Here is a 15,621-nt window from a genome sequence, read left to right as displayed (position 1 = left end):
GCCCATGGCCGTGCAGCACCTGCCTAGTTCTCACCTCTTTCAGTCCAACACTAATGCAAGAATGACATGGTTTTGTCTTTCATGTATGGTATAGCCTACTACAACTAGTCAACTCTGGAGCTGTCTTTCTCAGTCTGTCTTTCACAGCCATTTAAACACAGTCTCCACATGTGAACATTTCATTCAGCACTATGTTGACAACTCTTCAAATTTTCTGTCCCACTGTTTGGTGGGATATTGAGTCAAGATGATGATGACAGTGATGATGACTGCCTATAATGTAAAAATGAGATGGGATCTTACATACTGTACAAGTACTGTTACCTGTGACTCTATCAAGTTAAAACTGTACAGCTGTCAAATTTGCAAAAATTCACATCTTTTAGTCCATCCATCTATCATCAAATCCAGTACTGCAGAAGCATGAGCATAAAGTCCCTTTCAGTGGGGAAAAAAAAAAAAAAAAAAAAAAAACTATGTATCAGTTAGAAAATTCTGAATATGTTCCTTGATGGCGACAAGTACCACAGAAACTACACCTTAAAAAAAACGGCCACAATTCAGTCAATATTAAAGCTACATGAAAGATAAAATATAAGTGGTGGAGGCTAATTAAAGATCAGCTAAATGAAGAACACAATAACAAATATACAGCACTTCCTTTATAGGTAAAATTTATCTGAAATACATTTGACCCATAATCAATTTGGCACTCGAGGCTTGACTGCATCCTGTTCTTAGTGGTATATTACAGCTATAACACATTCATATTCTATGATTTTCATATTGTTTTTTAGTACTGACGTAGCTTGCCTCAGTAACACAGACGACAATAAAAAGGTGTAATTTACAAATCAGACTCCTGACTACGGGATGCCATGAAGTCTCCTATGCCAGCTAGAACAACCCCATGACACAAGTGCAAGACAAATGAAGAGAACTGCATGAGGGACCATAACTCTGCAGACATGTAGGTCTGGTATAAGTCTAGTGCTGTGGTGCGCTGTTGTGATATTCCCACAGGGTACACTGTAGTAATTTGGAAGACATTTTGACACATGTACCCATGAACACCAATTATTACTGTTCCCAAAATTACAGATATAATGACACAAAGGTAAATTTAATCCCCACAATATGATGATGTCATTTTTGTTTTCTTCTTGCTATATCCAGGCTATTTTACTCGGTTTAGGACAGGCTCTTCATGCTGGACTGTTTAGATACAGCCATCACCTACACCCCCATTAATGAAGGTCCTTCTTAAGTTGAATAAAATTGTCTGGTGCTAGCAAGGGAAAAAAAACAAACACCATTAATAATTAATGACAAAAAAATCCCTTACACAGTACAGCACATACAAAAATGAATGAGCCTACACCTAACAACAAATCACATGATGACTGACTAGACTGGTTGTTACAAAGCATCACAACCAAACTACTGTATAGTTAATCCACACACATATAAAAAAAACATAAGTACAACCTCTTACCGTGGAATATTGACTTACTGTTACAGTGTTTGACCAGAGTGTGTGAGAAGACAAAAATTAAGACAAGTGAGATCATGATTTATCACCACAAGGGTACTCAACAACCCCTCATAGCTGCAGTTCTTTCACCTTAACTTGGCCCAAATTCTCTTCCTTTTGCAGTTTACTTATCCAGCTCACTGGCAGAAAAAGACAATGCTATGACTCTACATCCTTTCAATAGAACTTCTTTGTGACTAGCACCATATTCTGGTGTTAATATATTGTTACAATTCAACATTCAAGATGGAGAGATGGCAATTTTAGGCTAAGTTAAAGTGAACAGAGTATAACCAATGTGATCTGGCTTGTGACCTATGAGAAGCTGAAGATTCCTGCTGCGAATACAACTACTGAAGTCTCTGGGCTTTATTTTGGGTGGCATGGGATGCTCTGTAGTACTTTTCCTGTGATTAATTTTGCATACTATGCCTGGATATTCTCTTGTGTATTATATATGTCTTTTTAGTACGAAGACACTTTGCGTAAATAACCTACATGAAGGTACTGCGGCATAAAGTGCAGAATAAGTTGATTACACTTAAGATTCTTGTGTGTTATTGATGTCATGAACACTGACGTGAACAACATAAAAGAGGATACCAAGGTGTAGAGTGCAAAATAAATCAATACAAAAAAGAAGTTATGAAATCTCCACACTGCCACTGAATGCAAGCCATAGCCTATGACCTAGCCTCCAGTCATATATGCTAATATAAAATGGAAATCTGTGACCCAAGCTGACCAGTCATCTTATCACAAGAACAATTACATTCTATATTGGGATATGGACAATATTAAACAAATTACTTTTAATCAACACACTAATTGCAATATTCTGGATACATATTTACCTTGTTATTTACTGGCAAATATTTCAACCCCTTCAAGTCCAATGATGTTTGTTTTGTTGTTTATTCTTGCTACCACCAGGTCAATTTATTTGGCATTGTAGGCCTCTTACAGTGAAACAGGTAAAAGAAGGCTCTGTCTAACACATCCTGTTTGAAAAGTGTCCCCTGAGCTTAATAAAATCATCTGGACACGCTGTAGCAGGAATAAAACACAAAATATGTCACCGGATTGAAGGGGTGAAATGATACGGTTAAGAATCGACAAGTGCTTTACTGTACTGACAACACCATCAACAGGTCAGTCTGCAACAGTTATTACAAAATGATAAAAAGAAACTAATGATTCTCCCTACATGATGTTCTACATCAAAGAGCAGAATTTTCTGCACATATTTATAATACAAAGGAAAAAATAAACTTGCATTATTTCTACTGAACAAAACCACATTAAAAACAGGAAAAAAAAATATACACAGACAAGTTCTAAGAATGAAATATCATTCTGGATTAAGGCAATGTAGAGCAACATACAGTGGTCCACCCATGGTCATGGGGATATGAAACACATCACATGGACAGCAAAATCTGCTAATTATTTTTGCCTCCCAAAATGACCCCAGTAGTGGTAATACAAGTACTGGGTATCTGTTTGCCTAAAACCCCTTGCAGTGCCCCAAATCACCATTTAACTTTAGAATCTACCCCACACTTCTTTAAAGTGTATTTTGGGATTATTTAACAACACAATCCATTAAATCATCCCCAAAGGACATCTTAAACTAGTGTATTCTGACCTGGTTTATTAGCTGACAAAAAATCACAAGTGCAAAAACCAAAGCATCAGGACGCTGAAGAGGAGCCTATACATGGTGGCAGATCCTGGGTGGAGCCGCTGCCGTGTCCACCCAGGAGCCAAACTCATATTTCCCTGCACCTCACCATGGGAAGGACCCAGTTATGGACCTGGTAAGGCGCTGTCTACCACAAGTGGATGCCAGTTCCTGGCACGGTGTACACATTGTACTGTACTGCACCTGTAAGACAGCCCCACAGAAGCAGTTGCTCACCTATGGATGACAGGTGTTCTTGGCCAGAAAGACTGTTGTTATGCAACAATGACAAAGGCAATAATAAGGATGGTCCACTGTATGCTGTTCCAACATGAAGTGAAGTAATGTCAGTGCTAATAATAACATCAACATACTGAGATATGTAAGAGTAAGGCCTGAATAACTATCAGGATGAAAGACATGTAATGACAGCTAGCCAATGAAATGATGCTTTACATCCACCCATCATCCAACCTAGCGGTGTCTCATCAGGAGCTTAGGGGCCTGGGGCTAGGGTACTCAGTCCAGACATTTAAGGCAAAAGGGATTACAGGCATCATTATGAAATGATGCTTTATACATTATCATAAATCAAGGAAACTGATTTTGAAGGTCCATGCATATATCAACTAGTATACAACAGAGGCACTAAGAACTATTAATGTGAGCTCACCTCACATAATGACAAAATGCACCACCCCCAGCTGCTAAAATACTGCAATACCTATGACAGAGATACAGTAGAACCTCCATTAACTGGCCATTAAGGGAATTTCAAAGTGCAGATAAATAACATGAGATTATGCGAGGTACGTACTTAAGGATACTCCATATCTGACTACTATAAACTGTAGGGGTACCATAACAAGTATTATAATGCAGTTTATACTGCAATGTACAGTCCTTTGCACACTCCATCATGGGACTGAAGTTGCAGTGAGGGTATGATGGTCCTATGGTAATGCAATCAGATGAGTAAACCATGGTGACAATGTTATAATCCACTCCCAAGACAAGGTTGTACTATATCCATTCTTGTAATCAGTATGAAATGTAATAACTTTTCTCATACAGTACTGTATACTTGTATCTATTCCTTCGAGTAACTTGCACTTAATACAGAATTATATGCAGATTATAATTTTTAATACGGTCCTGAAACTGTTGTATGGCATACACCTCGGCTATAGTACTGTATTTCCAAACCTCCATTTTTGTGGCATAATGAAAATGCTTGTATATTCTTTTGTCTTCACTCATACAGCTACCATTCGCTTCACGATGAAAGTACCTTCAAAAAACAAGAATTTATGTAACAGTGAACTACAGTATCAAAAAGATTTTTTTTTTATCCTGGAGATTGCTTAAGATCCTTTATAAATACAATCTCTCTCCTCAGCCAAAACACCAACAAGAACGTGCAGGAAGATGGGACACCAAATTCAAACTTGTGTGTAGTCAAACGGATTTTTAATGAAGTCAAACGGATTTTTAAAAAATATTATTTGTCCATTAATATTTTTGATGTCCCCTCCGAAACTGCTAGTAATTTTGGGTTACCAGATATCTGAATCCTAGTTACATGGAGTTCTACTATAATATGTCTGAATCAGGCCTTGGAATTACAGCATACCCTCATTATTATGATGAACCAGATTGTGATGAATTGCTCATTCAACAATGAAAAAGTTAGGGTCTTTTTCAATAAACGACGACAGAATTTTTTCTTAACCCATACGAAGCCTCACTGGTTGATGCACAATTTATTTGTTCAAAGATAGCCTTTCCACTCACCATTATCGGGTGTCTTAATGTTAATGATGGAACAATGGTGTGGTGTTGGAGTTCAGGCAGAAAATGAAGTGCATTACAACTACAATACCGTACCAGTTTAAGCTGGAAACTTGTTTTTAGATTTATTTTTACTGACAGGCGGCAAACGACATGCAGTGAAGTGAAAATAACTACAGGTATACCCCAGTTTAATGATGCAACTGGTTGAGTAAAAACCCATCACTAGGCGGGGTATCGTATCTCTGGGTAGCTTTAACATGTAAAGTATAGGAATGCAATTTTCAGCCTTGGGTTCCCCCCCCCCAAAAAAAAAAGGTCCTAAACCCATCCAAATGAGTCCAAAAACAAATTAAAAAAAAAACTATCACTGTCTGGCTCTGAGTCTTGAGCAAACTGCAACTGACTTCAACAACTACCACTGATGCAAATACAGTATAGTAGTCAAATGATCAGGATTATGTACACAGGTTGTCTTGAGAAATATGTAAGAAACTTCATCTGGTTATTTTTGGGGTAATTTGGGGTACAAAATGCTATATCAACATGTGTTCAACTCCCACTTACGGAACTACAATGACTGATGACCTAATGAGTGAATTATGAGAGACCATTTTTGACCATAAGGTCATCAGAAATTTTTTATTCATAAAGACTAGGTATTGGACCCATATTTATACAGCCCTTATTACTCACAACTAGTCAAAGAATTACTTCCTGAAATATCTCACACATATCCTAGGCCACCCCATGCATCTACATTTATGTATCAATAATGAAACATGCATACATGGAAACATAAACTTTGTTTACAGAACCATTATTTTAACTATACTTATGCAGCCTAAGAGTGTGCTTTCCTGGAATCTTTGTTGTTGTTGTTGCTTAACTTCGGTCTGTTTGGCCAAGCTTACCTGTCGACCGCAGGTATGCAACTGCTTCCATGGGGCCGTTACATACTATAGTTCTATCACCTTCACTTAGCCCATATTTTCATCCTTTAACAGCTTATTTCACAAGGCTCAATAGCATTCTACAGGCCTTTACATCATTCCTACTGCACTTTTTCATGACTGGCTTCATCTGGTGCTAATTTATTGATACAACTCAGCATTAAAGACTGAGAGATGGCAATTTTTTAAGGCCAAGCTAAGGTGAAACAAGTATAGTACCAGAATGGAAAGTACAGCATAGCACAGTACTTCAACAAAGGTGGCATGTCTGTAGACACTAACCTCCACAAGTTTTATTTCATTCACTTGTTTTAAGTAACAAATATCAATATTCATCACTAGTAATCTGAGCTGCAGTGTGATGAGGTTTTTCCGTGATATTGTTCACAAATTTTAATTTAGCTTTTTTTGTTTTAAATCAAACTACAGTTGGGTGGTCACTGTTACAGATGCTTCCTTAATCCTGAAATCTGATAATACATTTTTATACTGTAGTATATTTATACTACCACTACACAATTACATTTGGCTCTGGAAACACTTCTCATATTATATGTGTTATTATGAGCTGCGTACCCCTTCAGATTAAGAGGGCTCTTTCAAGCTGAATCTTGTTATTTATTTTGCTTAACTTTATCTGCCTGCTCAAGCAGACTCATCAACTGCTGATAAGCAACCACTCCTATGGGTTTATCCCATACATTTCCTACAACACTGATGTTGTGTCTGCATCTTGGTGTACCATGAGCTTTGCAATGCTCCAGTTTGTGTTATGAGTGGGCCTAATCTATAATCAGGGCACATGTCTGTTATCTAAGCTGATAACTTAGGAGGGCTGGGTTTAATTTAAGCATAACTGGGTGAGCTCAACGAGCTCTATTTAACGATACCTCTGATGGGTGGATGCCAGGGGAGGGGGGGCTTGAAGTAGTGCTCTAATCAAGTTCTATTGCTTTATACATAGTGGGTATGTAGGCATTTCTTCATTGTTAAAGTAGGAATGTCTAGAGACTGGATGCTGTTAAAGGTGGTCTGGCAACTGTGTGGTGATGTTTTAAGTGCCTGGTTGTACTGTGTGGCTCTGTCATATAATAATGGGTTGTGTGTGTTAGCACAGGAGGAAGTATAGTTTTACAGTGTAAGTGGGCTATTGGTGTAGTACTGGTGCAGCCAGAGATGACACACAGAACATTACAGAGTACTCTGCATGGAATGCAAAGTGTTATAGTGAGTGTTTGATGGGCTGGGAGTCCATACCCAGGGAAGCATAAGATATCAACTGTTTGCAGGGTAAGGAAAGGGTTTCTCTTTGTAGTCCCAACACTGTCCCTGGAAGTGCACTAAGTGTTTTCTTGGAGGTGCATCACCTCATTATATCTCACACATGGTCCATGAAGATGTGTCCAGCTGCCATATGCCCCTCCAAAAACCTTGGTGGAAGGGCTATATGGTACAGGTGCATCATTAACTGTGATGTTAGAGGTGTACCTTTGCTCGTAATTGTCACTGGTGATAAGTGTGGTCATGGACTTGGCTGGAGCAGCTGTCAGCCTACTGTCCTCAACCCATGCCTCTAGTGTACTGAGGTAATCATGTTGCAATGTGCAGGCTATGTCTGTGATGTGGTGTATAGCTGTTATGGTAATATTATCTGCATAAGAGGCAATGTTTGTGGGCAGCTGCGGTGAAGGACGTCACACATGTATAAGCTGAAGAGTGTAGGTGAGGGAATGGAGCCCTGGGAACCCCATTAGGGAAGTTTCATGTTTGTGATTACTTACCCTGGAATGTAACATGCACTTGTCTGCCTGACAGAGAGCTGGTGAACCAGTGTTTGGTGATATTCTCCATGTTTGTGTTGCAGAGTATCAGTTTGCACTGGGGAATGACATCAAAGGGTTTACTAACGTCTATTGTTGCAAGAAGTGTATGCTGTGCAGGTCTTGCTGAGCTGATGTTGACAGATGCATGTTGTACAAGGCTGGCAAGTAAGATGATTGTGGAGTGCACTGCTCTAAAGCTGTGTTGTGAGGGAACAAGGGGAAAGTGAGGTGTGACGTTGTTAAGAATCAGACATTCTGTTATCTTAGACAACGTGCTGGGTAGTGTTATGGATCTATATGAAGAAGGGTGTGGTGAATATTTATCTGGTTTGATTATAGTGATAAGTGTTCCATGCTTCCAAATGCTGGGAATGCAACAACATGCATATGAGTAGTTGCCAATGTTTGTGTGGGCCTGGATGCCATGAGGTCGTAAATGTTTCAGGTGTGGATTGCTAATTCCACTTGGCCATGTGCCTCTTGAGGTCATCTTATTTATAATGTTGTGTGTTCATTCCAGAGTGAAAGGAGTTATACTGTAGTCAAGCAGAAAGGACTGTCCATGCAGAGAAGATTGATTTTCAGTCTCAGTGTGTCACAGTGTATGGTGACTTATGTTTTCATAGTACTGGTTGTTCACAAGTATATTTGCTTGTTCTTTGTATGAGGAGATATGCTGGATGATGGAAGCAATGGTGGCATGAGTTTTGGAGGTATCTGGTTTTTTTATTTTGTGATACTTTTAAGTGTTCTGTGGAACTGAGAGGGATCTGTGGGGTAACTGAGTATTGATACACAGGTCTTCAAGTTTTGTTTTTTTTTGTTCTAATTTTGTTGCCAATTTTCCTGTTTAACTATTAAAGACTTATGATGGTGCCTTGTGTGTGTGTGGGGGGGGGGTAGCAGAGTTGTGTTTGAGTGTGCTGTGTTGTTTTATGAGGAGAGCAATCTTTGCTGTAAAGTCCGGGTTGTAGTGTCTTCTGCTGCCTCATGGAATGTGGAGCTTGTTTGTTAAAAAAAACATCTGGTGGTGGGCTGCTTCACGTGAAAATTATGACACTGTATTTAACAGGTTAATATCTGTATAGTACTTTCTACTATAAAATCTGAATCTTCACCTACTACACATCGTTTCGTTTCGTTTTTAAAGGCTCCAACATGCTTGCATGTGTCGACCTTGGTCACCTAATGGCGGCTGTCCACACTGCATGATCCATTGCAACCTCCCTGTTCAGTCCCTTAACCCTGAGGTCACACTTAATGACCTCGTCCCATGTCTTTCTCGGTCTACCCCTCATAACCCCACCCCCAATATTAACACTTCTCACCTTCCTCACCCAATTATCATCCCCCATCCTCTCCACATGCCCAAACCATCTCAATCTACCTCTCCTCATCACAACACCAATACACTCCAGTCCCATCGTAAACCCAGCCCCCCCGGACCTTGGACGCAGGGACACACTACACATCCACCTAATCATTGTCATTTCTGTACGTCTGAGCCTGCGAATATCCTCCTCCTTTTCTGCCCAGGTCTCACTACCATACAGCATTACACTCCCAAACACATGCTGCATACAAAGACCCCTTAGCACGTATGGAGAGTCCTCTCAATGTCAGGAGAGGCAACAGCTCCCTGAACTTCTTCCAACCACTTCTCACCCTAGCCACAGAGATAGCTCCAGCCCCACCTCCAGCACACAACATGTCTCCCAAATACAAAACTCTTCCACGCACTCAAGAGATTCACCAGCAAGTTCAATCCTTTCATGCCTGACAATCTCCATCTGCTCTCCCTGACATGCCGCACACATAAAATCAGCGTTATCTCGCAGTCTACCTCTGATACCACTGCATCTCTTGTGCACCCATTTATCACAAACACCGCACAAGATGGAATTACTTCCCACGCCCTTGTGGCAAACTGCACATGGCCACTCTCCCTCGTCTTTGACAGTACTGCCACCAACCCTAGATATCATTACTTTTGTTTTATCTGCATTTACCCTTAAGCCCTTATGCCCCATACCATCTCTCCACTTCCTAAACCTTTCCTCTGCCTCCCTTTCGTTCTCTGCAATCAACACCAAGTCATCAGCATACAGTACAACATCTCCCACGGGAGTCCGTTTCTGAAGGCATGTGAGAGGGCTTCAAGTACCATGATAAACAACATGGGACTCAAAACTGACCCCTGATGCACACCAACGTTCACGGAAAACTCATCACTCAAATCTCCATTCACTCTTACCTGGGTGCTCGCCATAGCAATAACCACCCCAACCAGAAACTTCTCCAAGCCAAGCTTTCTCATTGCCCACTTCACCACCTCTCTAGGGACTCTGTCAAAGGCCTTTTCCAAATCAACAAAAACACAATACAGATCCCTTTTCTTACCAATATATTTTCCTGAAGCAGTCGAACAATGAATATGGCATCAGTGGTCCCCCTACCTGGCATAAACCCAAACTGCATCTCATTTATATTCACTCTTTCTCTAATCATACGTTCTAAAACTCTCTCCATTACCTTATATCTGATCTAAAAGCTTTATACCCCTATACAGCAATTTCCTCTTTCCAGGGCATCACCCTTCCCTTTATACACATTTACAATTACACTCTTCAGCCAATCATCTTGGACAACATGCTCATAAATAATCATATTTATCAGGTCAGTGACTAACCTCACCCCTATATCTCCTGTGGCCTTCAACATTTCAGCAGTCAACCCAGACACACCTGCTGCCTTCCTCACCTTCATCCTGCCTATTGCCTCACTCACAGTAGCAGCATCAATCAAAGGCCAAGGGCCAAACACTGGATCTGCTGGCTCCAAACCTTCCCTGTCCCAGTCAAACTCCTCATTCAGCAACCGGCTATTATGCTCTCTCCATGCATCTTTAATATCCTCACTGTTCACCACTACACTTCCTTCATCATTCTTCACACTGCTCACCCATAATATCCCGATTATCCCTCTTCATCTGATTTGCCACCTTAAATATCATATTTTTCCTTTCCCCATGATTTAGGTTATCAAGTAAAAGTCTCTGTGACTCAGACTTCACCCTGTATACTTCTCTTCTAGCCCTACGCTTGGCAGCCAAGTACTCCTTCTTGCTACCACCCTTCTTCCATTCCCGGAAAAGCCTTCTTTTCTCCTTAACTGCAGCTTCTACACCCTCATCCCACCACCAAGTTACTTTATGTCTTGGTGGTCCTCTTGTCCAACCACATATTACATCAGTTAACCCTCAAGAGATTGTTCTTGAGGGCTCTGTACTGTTCATTAATGCCTCTGTCTACGGCTCCCTGTTCAGCCACCACTCTCCTCATCTCGCAATAGAAGGCATCCCTTACTACTTGGTTTTCCAGCTTCCATATTTTCCTCCTAGGTACATAAGTCCTCTTTTACATCACTTGTTCTTTAAGCACCATATCACAGATCAATAGTTTGTGCTGCTGCACACACTCCTCACTTCCTATAACTTTAACATATCAGCCCTCCTAATATTTAGTGTCTTATAATTTCTACATCTATAATTACACTCAAACCTCGATTTAAGGGACCTCCATTTAAGGGATTTCAGACTTGAGAGACTCCATATTCTACCTGACAAATGGACATTATTGTTTTGTAACGATACGAAATGCCCAGTTTATACACGCTAATATGTCTCTTTGTACAGTACCAGTAAAATAATATTCATAATCATATAAATAAGTAAGATTAGTGAAACAACCATTGCATTTTGTAATAAGATTGTCTTTATATGTGGTAAAACAATGGACATTTTCAAGTAAGGGACATTTTCAAGTAAGAGGCAAGTTGATTCCCCATTTAGTCCCTTAAATCAAAGTTTGAGTGTACTGTATGTGTACAGTATTTGCAATCAGAGCTATCCTTGGACATCTCATCAAGTGCTTGAACAGGAAGTATTTACTAGACTTGGTAAGCACTTGTGTTCATATAAAAAGACAAAAATTTTCTTGGTGTGTGACTTAGTCTTACTACCATCCAGCTTAATCACTGTCTGCTACAGAGGAAATGTGATTCATTGTATGCTGTTTTCCAAAGGGTGGTACTAGGTATACAGGAAGGCTAAATTCATTAGACATTAAAGTACCGGTACAGTATTGGTGTTGTGATGAGGAGAGGTAGATTGAGATGGTTTAGGCATGTGAAGAGAAAGGAGGATGACAACTGGCTGCTGCAAGTAAGAAGTATTAACGTTGGGGGTAGGGTTGCAAGAGACAGACCAAATAAAAACCTGGGACAAGGTCACAGAGTATGATCTCTGGGATAAGGAACTGAATAGGGAGGTTGCCAGAGATCAAGTGACATGGACAGCTGCCATCAGGTGACCAAGGTCAATGAGTGGAAGCATGCTGGAGCCTTTATAAACTAAATGAAACAAAACTAGCCCCTCTACTTATGCAGACCCTGCTTGCATGCATTCTGCTTGCATGGTGTCCATAAGCAGTGCCAAAATTCAAAAAGTACTGTATCTTTGAATTACTGTACTTTCATGCTACTCATGCAATGATGTTTAGGCCAGGATCTTGGCAGCCATCTTGACTTCTGTCAAGAACTGAGGGGTCTGAGGCTAGCACCTAGGACCAAAGGAGTTGGGGTCACAGGGGTTCTAGGCAATAAGTTGAATTCTATCATGGTAAGAGTTTTCCCACTTTTTTTAAAAGATTCATATAAGGTTTTTTAATTGCACTGTCTTAGGTCTGCTTTACCGCTATACAGCAGGCTATGCCCTTAGGAGACATAACTGTAGAGTAATAGTGTTGCGGTCATAGGGTTTTTAGTAAGCAAGTTGGGGTCTGGCTGGAGATTTGGCTAACATATTAGCTTTCTTATAATGGGTTAAAGAGGTCCATTTACACAGACTCTTAAAGAAAGGGGATGCTGCTATGGAACAGTTTCAAGCAAAGGTTTAACCTGTTTGACAGACTAATATTCAAATAGATAGAGAGAAGAGAAATAGAGTGTACTGCACTGAAAGAATGCCATGTAAGTGCAGTGGTCACTATCTCTGAATGGACTAAGGGCAATGCAAGGCACAAAGAAACCTGATGGTGGAATGAGGCAGCAGGAGCTGCAAGGAGAAACAGGCTGGGGAAAGAATGGAAAAATGCTGGTTACATGGATCAGCACAAGGAAGCAAAACAAAGGGAAAACTGAGGGGTATTACAAACAAATAAACACACATACACACACACACACACACACACACACACACACACACTACGGGAGAATGATTTGTGGATGTATCTGAAAATATGATTGAGATACGTTAAACAAAACTGAAAAGTAGATGATCAAAACAAACGAAGGCATAATCGGTAAAATATGTATTTGGAATGATATTGATGATATATCATTTGATGACAACTCAAAGAATGCATGGAAAAGTCACAATAATTGGCTGTCTAACAAAGAACATAGAAAATCTAATGACAGAGATCAGCAGTTCAAACTGAACAAGACAGGATCAAGCAGGCAATAACTAAAATGAAAAATGATAGTAGAAAAACACTGTGGTCTGTAATAATCACTACTGGGTACTCCACTTAAAAACTGTAGCAGATTACTTCACAACAATATAAGCATACAGTATTCCCGTACGAGAAACTACACGCTGAACTGTTACATTAGGAACACGATAAAGATCACAGTAGGGTAACTGTATTACAGCCCATTCACTTAATACATGAGAATTGGGGCGGTATAAGACCTCGCTCTCTAGAAATTTTGCACTTAACAAATAACATACCTTATGGGGAAAATCCTAATTGGTGGCGTGGCTGCCTCAAAAGTCACCCCGTTGGCCCTTAGTCTGTCATTCTGCCTATGTATTATGGGACACTAAACACATGTTCACACTAAATATAACCCACACAACAGCCCCTCACCATAAAATCTATGTAGGAAACACTTACCGGTACTTGACTTGAAGAGGTGGGATTCCGAAGCAGGGCGAGGCAGTTACAGTGCCCCGGCTCCAGCAACCTCCACACCGCCTGACTCCATCACACAATCGCCACCACCAACACGCTCCACATCAGTCATGAACCCCTCAAAGTCCAAGGCAGACACGACAGATGCACCATCATCATCATCCTTGGCTGATGTTGAGGACATTGAATCTTCTTCTTGTGATGGAGTAAAGGAGGTGGTGATCAGCATCTGATGACTTCAGTTCACTTCCTCAGCATCCCTGTCTCGGTAGTAACGTAGGCTGTTTTCTGTGGCATCCAAAACCTCTTGAGCTCTCACTTTACAGTTTACATTCGTTGTCACTTGATCTTTAAACTAATCAAAGGCTGCCAGGATTCTGCTTACGTTTCAGATCGGTAGATTTTCACTATCCATGGCCATGGCTTGTGACGATGATACAAGTCGTGATCTACAAGGGTAGGTTGTGCACTGCAGTGCGACACCGGATTCAGCTCACTTTGCTGCCTCGATTTTGCGTTTTCAAAACCAACTCGTGCACAACCGATTATTTAATTTTTTCACACACAGACCACTTCCACCCCCCGTCGCGCTCTACGCATATCATGTTGTAGAAACGTGTACTAAGCAAATGGACTGTACTTAAAAACATCAGTGTAAAATCACAACCATATTTCTCTATGGCAAACCATGTACATACAGGACTGTTATGCAAGGAACAATGATCTTATATCACTGAAATAGCTGTAAGCACACAATGACAGATCTGAGTTGCCTTTGTAACTGCTGAATTATCCATTTATCAAGGTGTTTTATGCTGAATTTACATGAGCTAATATTCATTCATTAATTCATCATCAAATCCTGTGCTGCCCCATGAGGAGAATAGAAGCCTGGGGATGGGCAAGTTGGTCCTGACATTTAAGATGAGAGTGACCAGCCCCACTCATCCCTGAGTGGTATTAGGCTACATGAGCAATAAACCCCAACCACCCCTTGGATGTAAACCTGCACTGGCCCAATCTGAAATGGTGTAAGTTACCCTGCTACTTTATGATTCACAAAACATAGTCTGACCTTAATACAAAAGAGAAGCTTCTAGACAAACTCACATGATGTATTGTAATCTTTAAAAAAAAAAAAAAAAAAAAAAAAAAAAAAAAAAAGTAAAATAACTGAATATAAAGTACTGTAGATGTAATTCTATACAGCAGGAAGTATCACATTACATGCTTTCATCACTATTCACATTCTCAGATATTAGAATATCTTTCTATTATTCCCTATTTATATATCATCATCCAATCATTTTTTGCCACATCAGGAATGTGGAGAGAATGGAAAATGAAAGACTGACTAAGAGGGTGTATGTAGGTGAAGTGGAGGGAGGGAGAGGGAAAGGGAGACTTAGGACAGGTTGAGGGATGGAGCTGAGAGGTATATGAGGGAGGAGGGAGTGAGTTGGGGGGAGGGCAGTCAAATGGTGGGTGACAAAGTGACTTAGAAGCATTTTGTCTGCGGCCACCCTTTGTGGGATTAGGGCGTTGGGCTAAAGATAGAGAGATAGATAGATGGGAATGAAAGAGTCAGTCCCAATGTATAAATAAGATAAAGGTGACCAACCTTGCTTGCCCCTGAGAGGCATTATGTAAGCAATAACAATTATGGTTCTACATATCCTGAACAATAGGCTATACGAAAATTCATTCTTCATTAATTATCAAGAGCTTCTATTCAGTGACACCCAACTGTATTTTGCATGAATGAATTAGGATAACAGTCAACTGCAGATCTATAAATAAAAAATATATATATATATATATATATATATATATATATATATATTATGACCTCACTATAACA

The 15,621-nt window shown here is 40.2% G+C and overlaps 1 protein-coding gene across 1 annotated transcript in view; it reads right to left on the bottom strand.

Moving 5' to 3' along the window:
• Positions 1-5,954, bottom strand: part of MED26 (mediator complex subunit 26) — a 31,161-nt gene extending 25,207 nt beyond the window's left edge. Inside the window, exons 1-2 of the mRNA XM_080278773.1 lie at positions 5,924-5,954; positions 852-1,029 (exon numbers count right to left, since the gene is read on the bottom strand). Coding sequence (XP_080134899.1) covers positions 852-1,029; positions 5,924-5,954 — 209 coding nt within the window. The remainder of the gene's footprint in view (positions 1-851; positions 1,030-5,923) is intronic.
• Between the last annotated feature and the right edge of the window lie 9,667 nt (positions 5,955-15,621).

Source organism: Coenobita brevimanus, chromosome 8, assembly GCF_032717465.1.
Source record: "Coenobita brevimanus isolate Jiangsu-jjx chromosome 8, ASM3271746v2, whole genome shotgun sequence".
Lineage (NCBI taxonomy): Eukaryota > Metazoa > Arthropoda > Malacostraca > Decapoda > Coenobitidae > Coenobita > Coenobita brevimanus.
Note: the sequence above shows the minus strand (reverse complement) of the source record. Positions and strands in the feature narration are given on the sequence as shown.